The sequence below is a fragment of the Solea senegalensis genome, linkage group LG5 (genome assembly GCF_019176455.1).
Source record: "Solea senegalensis isolate Sse05_10M linkage group LG5, IFAPA_SoseM_1, whole genome shotgun sequence".
Classification (NCBI taxonomy): domain Eukaryota; kingdom Metazoa; phylum Chordata; class Actinopteri; order Pleuronectiformes; family Soleidae; genus Solea; species Solea senegalensis.
The window spans coordinates 2,536,977-2,553,784 of NC_058025.1; the positions used below are offsets into that span (position 1 = coordinate 2,536,977).

The 16,808-nt window shown below is 40.6% G+C and overlaps 1 protein-coding gene across 1 annotated transcript in view; it reads right to left on the bottom strand.

The window, feature by feature from the left end:
- Positions 1 to 16,100, bottom strand: part of LOC122769412 (tetratricopeptide repeat protein 28-like) — a 164,265-nt gene extending 148,165 nt beyond the window's left edge. The window contains exons 1-2 of the mRNA XM_044025932.1: positions 15,833 to 16,100; positions 11,640 to 11,939 (exon numbers count right to left, since the gene is read on the bottom strand). Coding sequence (XP_043881867.1) covers positions 11,640 to 11,939; positions 15,833 to 15,862 — 330 coding nt within the window. The 5' untranslated portion in view covers positions 15,863 to 16,100. The remainder of the gene's footprint in view (positions 1 to 11,639; positions 11,940 to 15,832) is intronic.
- Between the last annotated feature and the right edge of the window lie 708 nt (positions 16,101 to 16,808).

A 16,808-nucleotide genomic window follows, 5' to 3' on the forward strand; every position in this document is an offset into this window, starting at 1 on the left:
GAGGGGGGACACTTTCTGCTCAGACCTCGTTTACGAGGTGAAAAATACGACAATAAATCTGTAATACGAGCGGCATAATCCTCCTCCATCCTAATCCGTGCTGAGATATTTCTGTTTCTATCCTGACACAGCTGCCGGGCACTGACACATGAGGAAAAATGAGAGTGCACTGCAAGTCACCTAAAGGTCAGAGGTGAAGACGGAATTAGGAGGCAGATCAGAAGCTGGACTATTCATCTTGCGGCCGCTTATAAATGGGCTTTTCTCTCTAGCCCCATTTTCCCCCCTCAACTGGGAGAGCTTCCTTCCTTCCTTCCTTCCTTCCTGCAGCAGAGCCAGGGAAAGCTGTACTAATTCTGGAGACATCCAGGTTCTGGGGCCCCGAGCTTTGCTGCGCTCCCAGGTGGGAGGAGCCAGCAACTGGAAGATGAACCCCTGGAATAATATAAAAAAAAAAAAAAAAAAAAATCTTCAACAAAAGAGGGTTTAGGTGCACGGAGAATTGTTTTCCTCATTTCCTCGGGGCTTGTAAAGCTGATCCACTATCAACGGCGGGGCGGTTGTGCCGCGGGCATGACAATGAGCCCCAGCCTTCTCTGGGCCTTTTGACATTTCGCGCCGTGTAATAGCGAGCGAAAAAACCTATTAAGCTGGTAATCAAATGATGCATCCGAGGGGAAAAAGCAGCGCGAGGGCAGAGGAGGTCTTTAACATGATTGAAAGTTTCTTGTTTGTGGTTCTTATCAAGGATTTGATATACGTTATTTCTTCCGGGACGCGGAGACACCAGTGTATTTAATTTCCTTTAATAGCTTCTCTGCAAAGTGGCGTCGCGACGACAACAAAGAGGGACGTAGACAAATGAGGACGTAACAATGTTAATATCACGACATTGTTAAAACAAACGCGTCTCAACGTCTATCACAATATCACAGTAAACATTGTTCCCTGCATACCATCACACTCCCTTCATAAAATCACAATACATATACTGTGGATACTATCAGAATATCGCAATATTTATATATTATTTATATCATATTGTAAAGGAGATACTTGGTTCGAGATATATTATCAGAATATCGCAATAAATCGATAGATAGATAATAGATAATGTACATTACAATATCACAATAAATATCATACAGTAGATAATATCACGATACCCCAATAATGTCACAATATTGCAATACACATCATAGACTAGATACCATTACAATATCGCAATTAATATCATACTGTAGATACAATCAATCGCAACAAATATCGGATATCAAAATACAGCAATAAATATCGTACAGCAGATATAATCACAATATTGCAATAAATATCATACATAATTTCGCAATAGATATCGTACATTAGACACTACCACAATATCGCAATAAACATGGTAGAGTAGATACGATCACAATATCGCAATAAATAATCGCACCATAGATATGATCAAAATTTTGCCAAAAAAAATATCGCACAGTAGATACGATCACAATATCGCAATACATTCCAAACCGTGAACACTACCACAATACTGCAATAAATACACAGTAAATATCACTGTGGACATATTATAAGATTACCATACACAACTATACATAAAGCGTACAGTGAGTTCAGCACTGACACAAACTAAAAAACGGTGGATTTGGATCCAGGATGTTATATCGTTACAATCTAAGATCTGAGTTTATATATACAGTATAAAACAGATTACCATCAGAGTGACATCATCACCTCTCTCTCTCAGATGTGACTCATCATTACTCTGCCCACAGTCTACACAGACTGACCGCTCACTGTGAGGTCAGAGGGGGGTCATCACACACACACACACACACACACACACACATCAAAGTAAATTACATCATTCCACCCTGAAAAACCTTTTTTTCTTTAGTCACTCAGATCCAGCAAAGCAAAGACACCGTATATAATGTACAGAGGTTATGGTTAGTGTAAGAAAGAAAAGACAGACCCATTTTCTCTTATATATACAGTATATGTGTGTGTGTTTGTGTGTGTGTGTGCCTGCCTGGTGTTTCTTGAAAGCAGATTACATTTTACTAAACACTACAATTTGGTGGGGCGCCTGGGTGGCAGAGAGGAAAACCACTTGGCCGCCATCACAGCGACTCGGGGTAAGAAGAAGAAGAAGGATCTGAAAGAGTGGAATTGTAAGGAGGAAAAGAAAATATACTCAACACATCAACAGTATTGAGTTAGCGGACTAAAAAAAGGGCTAAATCTGGATGTAAATTCAAGCCGTTATACAGTTATTTATTTACGCGTCGTGTTACTCGCTGGCAGAGCAACAGACACGGAGGCAACGCGGTGAAGATCGTGGGTGAAGCCCAGTCCAGCTCCGTGTTTTGAGTTCTACAACAATCCACAAAAATAATGTTGTGTGTTTATGAATACTATCACACCAGGCACGAATCAAACGAGACACTTGGGGAAAAAAAAAGGCCTCTAACCAAAGAAATGCAGAAAATGTCAACGTTGAGAGGAAACGTTTGAATCAAAACAGCCTTGTGAGGAAATTTTATCAGCTCCTGAGAAGCTTTTTGTACAATTTAAAGTTTAAGACTTAGGCCAATTATTCTTTATTAATCGGTCAGTTATTACAAAGTACCAATATTTGTTCTCAGAAACTTGATACATTTGATTTTTTAGTATCACGCATTTCATATTTAGTTTCTACATTATTTTTATTGTAAACAAAGAGACTGTTGGTGTTGTTTAATAAGTAGTTTTCTGAAGTTTTTTTCGTATCATTTGTTGTCATTTTAGGAAAACTTTAACGTTGTAACGCTATGTTCATCAATCTAACAATTGACTATCACATGATGAAGCGATACGTACGTTGCATTAAAAAGACGTGACACGTATAATGTTCTAACAACTGTCACGTTGTACGTAACATGTATGTTGTTCTTACAACTATCACATAATAACGTGAAACGTTTATTGTTTTTACAACTATCACGTTATAATAAACTATCACGTTTTTTATATAAACTTATTGCATTATAACGTAGAAACGTAGACTGTTCTTACAGTAAACTTATCACGTGACACTGGTCCATTTTTATTTTGCTGGTGTAGTACAAATACACTCCGATACTAGCATGACCCTTACCAGCAATGTTGTAAAATGTAACAAAAACGTGGGGAAAAAAAGTGTCATTTTATAAAATATATCCAAAAAACTGCAACAAAATGTTGTCATGTGACTAATCACCAAATTCTGTCACCGAAAAACAAAATTGTAAAAACTTTGTTAAAACAAACAAGGATACATATTTTTGTGAACAGTGTGAAGTAAAACACGAGAATCAGGAGTAAAAACAAATCACTGGGACTGTATGTTGGAGTTTTCATATTACAATCTGCTGTCAACCCACTACGAATGTCCTCAAAACTGTACAGAGACTGGTGCGAGTGTGTGTGTGGTCACTTTCCCTCCATCGTACGGCGTCCGTGCACGAGCGCGGCACTTCTCCGCCACATCGACCTTCCAGAGGAAAAATGACAGAACTAAACGTCTGCCGCTCATTTCACAGATTTTTCCAGACAAATAATTTCAGGTTTGTGCCCCACTAGCGCCAACCCTCCGTCCGTCCCGCTCTCTCCGGCCTATAATTACACGCCATTCATTTGATTTGTTCATTAGTTCAAGCCTCGGCTGGGTAGAAGCGGAACGGAACCCTCTCATTAGTGGTTCATGACTCCACTCTCTCCATGGTGAGCACTCGAGCGACGGTGGAAAACAGCGGCGGCGCAGAGGGAGAGGGGGAAAGTGGTGGGAAGACCTTATTTTAACCCACAGCACACACACACACACACACACCCTACTGTCTTTGTCCTTATGGAGGCGTGTATCAAAATAAGAGCATGTCCTCTGACTTAAAAACACACTAATGATCAAACCCATTGGGGGACAATGGCTACTTTGCTCAGTTGTACCGCTGCCCTTGACCTGTTGGGATTCAAACTGACAACCCTCTGGTTACAAGCCAAGTTCCCTGTCCACCAGACCATGGGCTGAGACAAGCATTGGACAACAATATCCAAGTATTCTTATTAAGTTTCTGAGATTTAAAAACAGTGTAGTATAATGTCCAACATAAGTGTCCTATAGTGTCGTAAAGTTTCTGACACATGTGTCCTAAGGTGTCTAACACAAGCGTCCTATAGTGTCTGAAGCAAGTGTCCAACCTAAGTGTTCTAAAATGTTCAACGCAAATGTCCTTAACAGTCTGAAACAAGCGTCCTAAAGTGTCTGACATCAGTGTGCTAAGGTGTCCATCACAAGCGTCTTATAGTGTCGGACACTAAAGTTGTGTCCTATAGTGTTGGTCTGACACAACTATCCAATACAAGTGTTCTTATATGTCCATAGGAAGTGTCCTATAGTGTCGGACGCAAGTGTCCTCAAGAGTCCGACAAAGGTGTCTTTACCTGTCCAACATAAGTGTCCTCAAATATTAATAAGAAATGTCCTATAGTGTCAATTACACGATTACATCTTTATTTGACAAACTCTTATGTTTGATGACCAGTTACATGTTTTTACATTTACTTTGCAAAATTAACTAGTTTCACTTATTTTAGTTCACATATCTTTCCCTCTACTGTTTATATATCGTATATTAATTGTTCATATACTGAATATTGTTAGTTAATGTATTCAGTCCTTTCACATGAGGTCACAGATGTAAGTCTTTATTGTATAGAATTCTTACTCCTCTCTATAATCGTAATACACTTTGTTTTTTATAGGTCGTAAATCTCTGTTATTTCCTGCGCTGTGTAACGAAGGCAATTTCCCCCCGGGATTAATAAAAAAAACTAATGCTGACTCTGATATTTTTATTTGGAATATGCAAGTGCATTGCAGTGTGGACATAAAATGCAGAGTGTGGAGACAGACCATAAGTGGTGTTCAACAAATGTTTAAGTAAGTAAATGTAATTAAATGATGTGTAAGATTGCAGACTGCAGGGCGCCAGAGAACTACGGTGGCCTTCACAGACCACAAATAATGTTGTCCCACAAGTAGATGCATTGTTTTTAAGTTAGTTTTTGGTTCATTATTCAGTTTGTATTACAGGCAGCCCGTGGCCAAGTGGAAAGGGAACTTGGCTTGCAACGGAGGATTTGTCGGTTTGATTCCCCGCCAGCTTAAGAGTTGGGGTTCCCCCGTAGTAAGGTGTCCAATCCCCATTGTTCACTGTTAATTGGACACTTTAAATTGACCTCAGCCAAATATTATTATATTTCTGAGATTAAAAAATGCCCTATAGTGTCCAACACAAGTGTCCTAGAGTGTCCAACACAAGGGTCCTTAAATGTCGATTGGGAGTTTCCTATAGTGTCCAATATAAGTGTATATAGTGTAAACAAGGCCATAGTGTCTGCAACCTGCAGAAGAGATCAAGACAATAAATAAAAAAGTGTTTTAATATTCTGACATCCAATGTCTACATCAAATGCAATATTAAAAAAAAACTCGAAAAACTTAATTCCCAACACTTACATGAATTAATGTGTACATGAAGACGCACACATTTACTTTTAATTTAATGACTTTTCCACAATCAGTGGAACGACCAGGTCAAGGACCAGGTGTGTTTTATTGGTTGGGTATAAACAGCAATGAAATGTCAAAAGTTTTCTTTTTGTAGTTTCATAAACGCAACAAACAGTATATATTATGTCTGTATAAAAAAAAAAATATTACACGTTATTATCTTCATTTTATGGGTCAAATAGAAGAGGGGACAAAATCAAATATGCGGGATCATCTGCTGTGGCGACCCCTAAAGAGAGGGAGAGAATTAGTTTGTATGACAACAACAGCGCAGGTAAATATCTCAGAGGGGGCGATTGAAAGCAACAAAATAAGGTAGAAGAGCTATAATCAACCTCCACAAGAGATCAAAAGATGACTTCTTTATTCTTTGAACACACTGGAATCAGAGGAGAGCTGGTTTTATGTACTCTCATAACAACGGAGGGTGGGGGCATTACATCACAGTGATCTTCACCCACATGAAAAGCCGCGTGAGGCGAAGAACGAGGTCTTCAAAAGTCGCACACGTGCAATTCTTTTCTCTCTGTTTGACAGCAAAAAAAGCCAACCCCACCAAGCTTTGCAGGGGGAAAAAAAAAACGCATCAACATCCACCTCCTTCCACACAACTGCTGCTGTAATTAAAATCCTTCTCCAACGCTCCGCACACAATGACCTTTTCCCACGGCAAACACTCAGTGTCTCAGTTACAGCCAAGGCCGCTCCGCTGGGACGTAAATGGACATTTTTGTGCTCATGATGAAGAAAAATGTACGCGAGCGATGGTCCCCGCAATCCCAGAAACTTTCTACCCATCGTTATGAGCGGGCGTCAGCGTCAACTTTGGCAATTAACACTCGAGGAGACAGAGTACCCTCGATAGGCATCATCATAACCTATAATCAGACGATATGCAGATGACGGAGACGTTTCGCCGTCTCCCCCTCGACGCTGCAGTGCCAGTTGTCTGCTGGTTTCCTGGGAACTCGGCTGTCAGTGCTCGAGCACCAGGACGGGAGTGATAGCAGAGGAGGCTGTTTGTTTAACGTGTCAGCGAAACAGCCGCGGCGAGAGGGAGGGACCAGATGGAGGAGTGGAGCAGCCCAGGGAATCCATCGAGAAAGTGTTCCGTCCTCCTCAGTCACTTCTACGGTGTACGGCTCAAAAAAGAAACACGGGGCGGCACAGATACTTTCTGCAAACAGACACGAGCATTGTTTCTATCTGTGTCGCAGACACATGCCGATCAAACACTAGAATTACCAACAGCTGTGCGCTTCTGCTGACCACAGCAGATCCACTCAAAGCTATTTTCTTCCCAGACTCCAGTTACATACACTTGAAAAGGAATTTCAAGTTCAAGAGGACAAAAACACATTTAGTGAGGACACAGTGACCTTGACATTCAACCAAGATAACCTAACCTCTTTATCTGCGAGTCTTTGTCAAACCTTTGTGCCAAATTTGGAAAGAATTATCTCAGTGATTCTTAAAATAACACGTTCACAAGGTAAAAGATTCACAAGGTCAGGAGGTCATGCTTACCTTTGACCACCAAGTTCAAGGATGGATATCAAGAAGCAGTTTTGAATTGGTACGAGTTTCTCAGTTTCGTAGAACGGTTGGATTTCAGAAATTGTTTGCACCCGTCATGGCAGACGAGCGCTCAAATATTTGTGCTAATTTTGCTAAATTCACTGAAAATGTTGTTTTGTCAGATGTTTGCTCCAAGTCAGCGATGCAACTTAACAATGATTGATTAACTAATGATTAGCGAACCTAGCGTGTAGCAAAGCTAACGTTGAGTCAATCTGATGCTTAGCAAAACCAAACTTTTAGCAAATCTTGTGTATAATAAAGCTAACATTGAGTCAATCTAATGTTTAGCAAAGCTAACATTTAGCAAACCAAGTGTTTAGCAAAGCTAACATTGAGTCAAACTAACATTTAGCAAACCTAGCGTTAAACAGAGGTAACATTGAGTCAATCTAATGTTTAGCAAACCTAGCGTTTTTCAAAGCTAATATTGAGTCAATCTAACATTTAGGAAAGCTAACATTGAGTCAATCTAATGTTTAGCAAACCTAGCGTTTTGCAAAGCTAATATTGAGTCAATCTAACATTTAGGAAAGCTAACATTGAGTCAATCTAATGTTTAGCAAACCTAGCGTTTTGCAAAGCTAATATTGAGTCAATCTAACACTTAGGAAAGCTAACATTGAGTCAATCTCATGCTTAGCAAACCTAGCATTTCGCAGAGCTAATAATGAGTCAATCTAACATTTAGCAAAGCTCATGTTAAGCAAAGCTAACATTTTTGCTGCTGCAAACACAACTGTGGAACCCTCTGTTTAGCCTCTGACATGAGTAAAAACTGAACTGAGAGCGACACTTGTTATGGCTAAATGTGCAGCCACTAATTCAAGATGCTTTTTAGCGTCACTGAAGAGAAAGAAACAACTAATTTATGAGTTAAATAATCCCCAGAGATGTCAGTCAAGATGCAGCTACAGAAGTCCAAACTAGGGGAACATGACAAGATACGAAGGACAAAACATGTCGCAACAAGATGGCGGCCTCTGTAAAGCAAGGCCCCTTCCAAAGCTACATAGAAAAATTCTCAGGTCAATTTTAACAATAATTATTTAATTATAATTATCGTTAAGAAATTTAAATTGCTGTCAATAAACCCTCCTAAATTGTATAGACCTCTAGAGGGAAGATGCTGCCCTCTGGTGGTGGGGTAAGAGGTACACACTTCCTCACAGCTCATCACCAAACCTTTGCTTTCAGGCCTTTTAAGAACCAAATCACAGAAAATATCAATAAGGAGCATCAGTATCGATAAAATCCAAACGATACAAACACACAGAGACAAAATGTGAGCAGACACACAAGTGTGGCCCCTTGTCTGTGAAACAACACCCCATTCTGTTCTCATTTAGGCTTTTTATATTCAGTGAGAGGATGCGGAACAAAGGGCCTAAAGCTGTCTCGGGTCATTAAACCACACGTTTTCTTCCTTCTTTCAGAACGTGTTTTCTGGCTGTCGTGGCAGTGAGAGCTGACACATCAGACAGCAGACGCCTCGTCTTTACAGGCTGCTGCTGCTGCTGCTGCTGCTGCTCAGGGCAGCAAAACCATACCTGTCAGCATTTTTGACGGACCGGTCCAGAAGAGCCGTCGTTGGGAGGTATGATTGATGAGATTATTGCGCTCGAACAGGACCGGAATGCCAGCACACTCCTGTGATTTAATCCCTGCTCCTTCATTAAACATCCACACACAGCAGATGGACCGCACAATGCCCCACGTTTTACCCCCTGCCACCCCCACCCCCGAGGCCGTCGCCTTCAGTGTCAAGACCGCTATTAGTTATTACCGGAAGCACTGACTGCTGCGTGCACGAGCTGTAACATAAATTACTGTTCATTCGAATCCAAAAAATACTAAATCATCTAAAAGAGAAGTGCAGTTTGAGCTAAATGTTATTCTTCTGAATTTCTGACACCTCTTACTAAATCCTCCACGATGACCGTGTTGATACATATTCAAACAAGATGAAACACAGCCCATGACGAGCTTTCTTTAAAGTAAATGTCAAAACAAATCTGTGCAGACACAGAGCTTGTAAATGTCCCTCCGGTTTGACAAGACTGACCCCCGGTGGCGATTCAGGGAACTGCATGATTTAAAACATGAATTATGTTCTGTGTCACTGTCAGAAACCACGGACATATTAATCCCTTTTGTTTCGTGTTTCCGAGTGAAAAACACGGATCAGGCTTCAATCCGACACCAAGTCTGTTAGCACACAAACTCCAGACTGTCAGGTACTTAATCCTGTGGAGATTAAGCTCACCAGCCTGCAGTCAGACCACAGAGCACACATTCTACTTGCATAGAATATGAAGAGAGGAGCAGGGAGAAATGATTATGTGCAGTGATTTCCACTCATAGTTTGGCCCTTAAAGGCTTCAAAAAGTCATGAAATCTCTCCGGACACAGATGCTCCAGAGTGAGAAGTGACGATATGACGTCATGGAGACAATAATATCTAAAAGAAAACACAGCAACACAAGAGAGAACAAAACTCCACCAAGGACGATGAGAACAGCAGTGGGTCCTCGTCACCTTGTCTTTTACTTTCTTAGTGAATTGAATTCATTGTTTGTTGTCCATGAAATGTTATATGAAAAAATGTTTCCCAAACCTGGAAATTATGACGTCTCAAATGTCTCGTTTCATCCAAAAAACAAATTGATTCAGTTGTTATGCAAAGAAACTAGAAAGTGTTCACATTTAAGAAGCTGAAAACGCTCAAACCGATGGATCTACGATTATTAAAATAGTTGCTTCATTTAGTAATCGATTCATTTGATGAATCATTGCAGGCCTAGTACTAGTACATGCATATTATTTCCTCCTTTTAGTACCAGTAGTTTTTCTCCTTGCCTAGAACTTTGACCAGATTTTTCTTGTTCCCTCAGAACGGATATGTAGCATAGCATCGTATACGATGATAAAACGAACATTGTTGGGAACATTTGTGATTCTCTACATTTGTGAAAATATTTCGGACATTTAAAGTTTATACTTTCAGATTTCAACATCTCTAATACAGAATCTCCCATTTTCTTTTACTCACTGTCGAAAATCTAAATTATAAAATATTCTAAACATGTCCCCCTTGAGCCAAAACCTAAATATCCAGAAAATTTCAACAAAATTCGTCCAGGGCTTTTTAAAATATGCTGCTCAAAAACAGACAACAATGATCAAAATATAACCTTCTCTGTAAAGGTATCAATGTGTAATGGCAGGGTTACATTTATGACTTTTTAGACATCATTCTCCGTGTGATCAAAAGTGACAGTATTAGCTCTTACTGGCCGGGACACAGAAGAAAACGTGCGACTGTAGAACGTGAAGATACACGACCTGGGATCAAACAGAGAGAGGTGGCCACTGAGGCATCGTGGGTGGCAACAAATGAACCGTCAATACCACTCCACCACATTATCATCAATCTCTCTCTGCAAAGACAAAAGTATCACCCGATGCTAAATCATGAAATCGATGCATTTCTCTCATGGAGAGGAATTGCTCTCCCCGTAGTGATCTCTGCGGCTAAGTAATGCAAAATCTATCGCGGGGTTAGTCCGCGCGGCCCCCGAACAAGATCAAAGACAAGACCCCAGAAAATAGTATCGATCCTCAGCCATGAGAACTGAAGACTGAACATTTGAGAAGATTCTGGAACATTTTGGAAATTGAAGACAAACGGACCAGGGTACAACGTCGTCAGCAGTACAACGACAATAATATGACTGCTATGTCATCTTATTAGCTACTGCTATTGCAATCGTTTAAATAATAGCGTGTCCCAGTTTTAGTCTAATGCCTGTCCAGTATAATCATAGTGTATAATCTTTTGCGACGTTCCAGATGAAAGATGACTAACGTGAACCAATCGTTCCTACGTCATACTGTAAGAGTTTCGAAGACAAACTTTGACACGATTTCACAATCACAGATTTCCGAGAGTCTTTGGCCTCATGCTGCAGTCACACCAAACCCAAATTTTCGCCATAGACCGACTTCCTCGCTGACTTTATTCCAAGTTTTTTCTTTTTTGAAACGGTCTCTGTAAATTAAACTTCATAGAGCTCCAGGTGTGGAGACGACGTTGCGTCACGGACATGACATTGGTTGGAGAATCTCAACGCTGATTGGTTTTCCCGTCACTGTATGACGGCAAAGTTTTTGCCAAAGCTGACATGATGCCGACTGATGCAAAAAAAGCCTTAAAAAAACCTGATCCAAATAGGAACAGCACACTACGACATATTTATCCAAACTAAAACAAAAGTGCCAGCTCTACCACCCACAATAAATGAACCTAATTTCTGAAAATGTGACATTTGTATTGTTTGTTTGCCTTAAAGTGGGCTTACACACTTCAGAAACCTCAATCATTTCCGTTTTATGTGAAGCCAGACAAACTCTTCCCTTGACGATTTCAGTGTATTCACAGTAGAAGCTGCTGTGGAGACTCACTTACCTTTGGCCACTTGGGATTAAGCTCGCAGGCCTTTTCTGCATCGTCCAGAGCCGCTTGGTGTTGCCCCAGCTTGAGAAGAGCGGCCGAGCGGTTACTGTACAGGATGCAGTTCTGCGGGTCGGCCTGCAGGGCATCGCTGTACAAAAGAACCGCCGCCTGGAAGTCGCCGCGCTGACACGCCTCGTTGCTCTGCTGCACTTTCTCCATAAACTCCGCTTTGCTGATGCCACACCGGCCACCGTCGTCTCCGGCGACGCAGCGGATCGGTCTGCCCGCCGTCCGGGAACCGAAGATTGAAAACTGTGGAGGAAAAAAAATGGAACCAATAAGAAGAAAAAGACCACAATCAATGACTGAAGAATCAACCAGAGGTGCCAATTAAGAAGATCTGAGCCATTTGTAGTTTCCTACCAAACATCTCAACGAGATCTTCAGTGGACACTGATTATACACTCATTAGAACGTGCAGCTGGCATGAAAAGAAAACTCCTGAAACAGCAAGTGACAAAGAGAGGGGGCGCTACAGAGCTGGTACACAATGAGACACCACAGCAACCCCAGTTCCCACTCTTCAGTATTCCACAAAATGAATGACCTACCAAGCACGACCGGAACAGCATCCCTGTCTATTTTCAAGAAGCTCTTGAAGACCCAGCACTTCCAAGAGCATCTTTTGTCCTAGCACTTACCTTTTACCCCCTCCCCTGCTCTATCTCCTTCTGCCCTTGGATCCACCTCGGCACTCTCACCCTCTGTCAGTTCACTGTTCCTATCTCGTGGAGTTCTTTCCAAGACTACTTCTATGCAGGTTATTCCTTATTTGTAAGTCGCTTAATGTAACTGTAAAACAAAGACCAGTAAGAAACATGTATAAGTTTAGTGACGCAGCAGTAATGAGGCTCAACTAAATAAAGACCACACTGATTAACTGTATCTCCAACCACAACAGCACCTGCCTCAGAGTGAGTCCTCCAAATTTACGACTCAGTCTATTTTTGTTCCCTCTCATTCTTCTGATTCCAGAACCCAAAAAACCCTTTCATGACAAAACGAATTACAACACTGACTCAAATCTCAGTGCAACTGCAGCCAACCAATAAAGTCTAAAACGAGCAGGTATCCAGTGTTTTTTGCCGAGTATTAGTGACTCAAGATAGTCATCTCGAGTTACAAAAGGTTTCTTGGGCACGCTTCCATCATACCTCTTTCTCAGTCACCACACCTCCTCAGACTGAATTCTGGGATAGGGCAGGCTGGGTAATTACTTCCAGAGGGCCTGAGAGCAGGAGCAGGAGCAGGAGCAGCAGACACGAGGCCTTTGGATATGAGTTACAGTGCCATACGGATCAGCTGCTTCGATGCAGCCTTTGACCAACACCTTGTTCACCCTCTTCTAGTTCTTCTCTGTGCAAAGATCGTTAAATTGCCTATTTTTTTACGACGTGACAACAAAGGGTTGAGTTCGAGTTTTTCCTTTAAGAGTCCAGTGTTTTTAGCAGCCAGTTCACCACCCACAAACTTGGTCAAAGAGGCAAAATCCCCCCCACACTCAGAGCCATGTGAGGCGGCCAAACTCTCAGAAACACACGAGACGAGCTCCATATGTCAAAAGCACAACTGACTGGGACTGTCCAGGGTTCCCACAGCTTGGTTGACATCAAATTTAAACACTTTCCAGAACCAATTCCCTCAAATTCAGAGGGACAAAATGTGCTGACACAGCTTAAGATGGGAGGGCAACTTGTAAGAGCGTCTTCGTCCATGTGTCCACTTTTATTGACTGCATCTGGACAAGTGATTGTCCTTTTTGGGATCTTGGTCAAAGCCAGTCTTTGTAATTTGTCTTTGGTGAGACAGAGATCTTGGAATTTTCATTTCCCAGGCATCACGTCGTCATCTGCTCTCTCTCTCTCTTGCTTATAACGTTACTTGCTCGTTGTCCTGCACGGATCCCGATGCTGGCTCTTCAGACAATCTTGGGTGCCTTTCAATTTTAGGATGATTTGAAGAGATTATCTGGCAAAATTATCCTGTAGTGTGAGGGATTAACAGACGCCATTTCAGGATCATTGGATGCAGCATCAGAATGTTCCCGATTTCAAATCGTATCAAACATGTCTGATATTTACAACCCAACAGCGATTGTGGGGTGTGAGCAGAACCCCGCAATAACCAAGGATGTTGTGTAATTTTGTTGAGAATCAGCCACGACTCAATCCAAAGTTTTTTTTGCGTTCCTCAGCACAAAACATCACACACACAAGTCCTGTTTGTTTCCGTGAGATCCCAAATCCCTGGGATCTGCTCCCTGAAATAGTTTGATAAACACCAAGTGTGTTTGGATGTTTCCCCAGCATCAACACACCTGATTCAAATGGTCAGCTTGGTCAGCAAGCACTGATAACGACCCATTTATTTGAATCTGGTGTGCTGGAGCAGATCTAAACATCTAAGGTGCAGGACCAGGATTGAGAAACCCTGGTCTAGCCTGGGCTTTCTCAGAATTAAAACATAGAAAATTGTTGTGTCTGTGGTCTCCCGCGTTTTTAAAGTGGAAAATCCTCTAGTGTGGGGGCAGAATTAATGTAAAAATAAATAATGACATCAAGTTACATTAATTTGGACTCCATCTTTGGAACAACTGACAGCACAGTTCTGCACAGTCTTTCTCTTAAGGAAAACAACGGTCATAGAAGAGAGTTTGAATGTTTGCGCTTTAAACAAACGCCGATGGAGGTTTTTTAAAAAGGACCAGAGAGAAAGAAAAAGGTTAACTGATCACAATCAGGCCTTAATCTGTGCTGCGTCATCTGCTCTGACTGCACAGTGGGAGCTGTAGGTGATGTGGGCACCAGTGGGCAGGAAGGGTGGAGAGAGACGGAGAGGGACAGAGATAATGAGAGTCTAGAGAAGCCATTTTCTAACGTTAAGAATGTCCCCGGCCTTCAAAACCTTGAATCACAACTCTGAACAACACACACTTTCCTTTCTCCACCTGAAAACCATCGCTCCTTCACGCCCGACCAAGAACAACAAATACCACACAGTAAAATAGTGAGTTTTCATTATTAAGATAATCGCGAGTGGAGGCATACAGTGACTTACTTTGAAGGGCCACAAGGGGAAGCCTGAATCTTTCTCGTTCATTCAGGGACATCATGGTTTACACTAATTATTTTAGATTTGCTCTACGAAGGAAAAAGATTTCGTGTTTATGCATTTGCTTTTATATGTAATTGCAACGATTAATCAACAATAGTGTTTTTGCCAAGTTACACACACAATTCTCCCTGACATTTTTAGCCTCTCAAATAGAGATTTGTTCTGGTTTCTTTGCTCCAAATCTGAATTTATAAATGAATGACAAAAAAAATTTATTCTGGCATATTCTGGCAAAATGTAAAATTTTTGAGACTTTTTTCCCCCCATTTTTGTGGCTTTTCATGCGAAATTAAAACCTAAATGAGCTAAAAAGACTAAAAATGTGGAGTTTCACTTAAATTGTGATATTTTATGTTTAAATGTAAGACGATAACTTAAGTAAATGTGCTGTAAGTCAGTGTTGTACAGTCTTTTTTCAGTTTTTTGCGATATTTTCATGTTAAAATGTAAGTCAGTGTTGTACTGTCAGCAGTTGAACGGAGTTTTTCTCTGGGTTTTTTTGACATAATGTACAGATATTGTGGTATTTAATGTTAAATTAGGAGTCGACAATTGAGGAAAATCTGCTCAGTAGCTGATTTTGATTAAAATTAGGTTTTGTTTCACTGTAACATAGAGATTTTGTGATATTTCATATGAACATGTCAGACACATATTGAAGACACTGCTGTAAGTCGGTGTTGAACAGTCTTTTCTCTCCTTTCTTGGCTGTAACATAGAGAATTTGTGATATTTCGAGTTAAAATGTAAGTCAGTGTTGTGGAGTCAGTAGTCTGTGTGTCATCTGTGTGACATTAAATCACACACACACACACACACACACACACACGGAGTCTGCATGACTGGAAAATCGATAGAGCTCCAATTTTTACGAGTTTTTCTTTCTCTTTTTTGCTGCTCACGTTGTTGTTTCTTTCCTGTCGTGGCTGAAAAGCGTGTTTATTGCGGATGACGCTGCAGTAAACAAGTATACAATAAACGACAAGAGCACAGTGACGTTGTTTAGTTTGTTCAAAAACGACTTTAATTACCTTCGTTTTCACAGTCGCTTGTTTCTCCATCCTGTGTTTGACCGCTGCTCTTTGTCGCTCTCATCACATCACTCTCTTCTCCTCCTTCTTCTTCTTCTTCTTCTTCTTCTCTCGTTTCTTTCGTCACGTCTTTCGTTAAAGTGTCAACACAAGCGTCCACGCTGCTGTGAAACACGTGTCGCTGGAAAAGTTCGCGTGGAAAAGTCACGGGAGAAGCTTCAGGGGCAGAGTTTTCTCAGAGAAAGTGCGCCATGTTGTCAAATCTTTTCCTTTTTTTCGTGTCTTTTCTTTTTCTTTTTTTCCTTTTTTTCTTCTTCTCTTCTTTCGTTGCCATAGCGGATTTCTTTTTTCCAGAGAGGGAGGTTCAGAGGTCAACACAGGGAAATACGGAGCTTTTCATTCGCTTTTCTTTTTAAATTAAAGCCAAAAATTATATTTAAATAAAAGTCTGAAACCACAAAAGTTCATACAATATAGTAAACATGACGTAGTCTAGAGTTGTGTGTTTGTAAAGTCGTTTATTGTGAATATAACCTCAACATTTTGCCAAATATGGTTAAAGAAATGCACTTTTAAACAGATTTATAACAGTATAAATGCATAAAAAATATACATGAAACATAACCTAAATCAGAATTAAACTCAATAGTTCTATGTCAAATGTTTAAATTTAAGTGTAAATGTGGTAAAATGTTGAATTCATGATGTGAACTTGGTGAAAAAAAGTTTATTCAAATCACTTTTAAACAGATTTACAGCAGTATATAACTTAAAATACACAAAACATAACTTAAATCAAAATTATACTTAAACTCTCTGCATCAAATGTTTACACATTTAAGTGTAAAATGCCAATGTTTGTTGGGAAAAGAGATTTTTTGTAAAAATCGTGATTCTTGTAAAATTACTATAAACTCTGGCTGGATTGTGGTAAACAGATTTAACTTAAAACTGATATTTTAACTAAATTGATCAG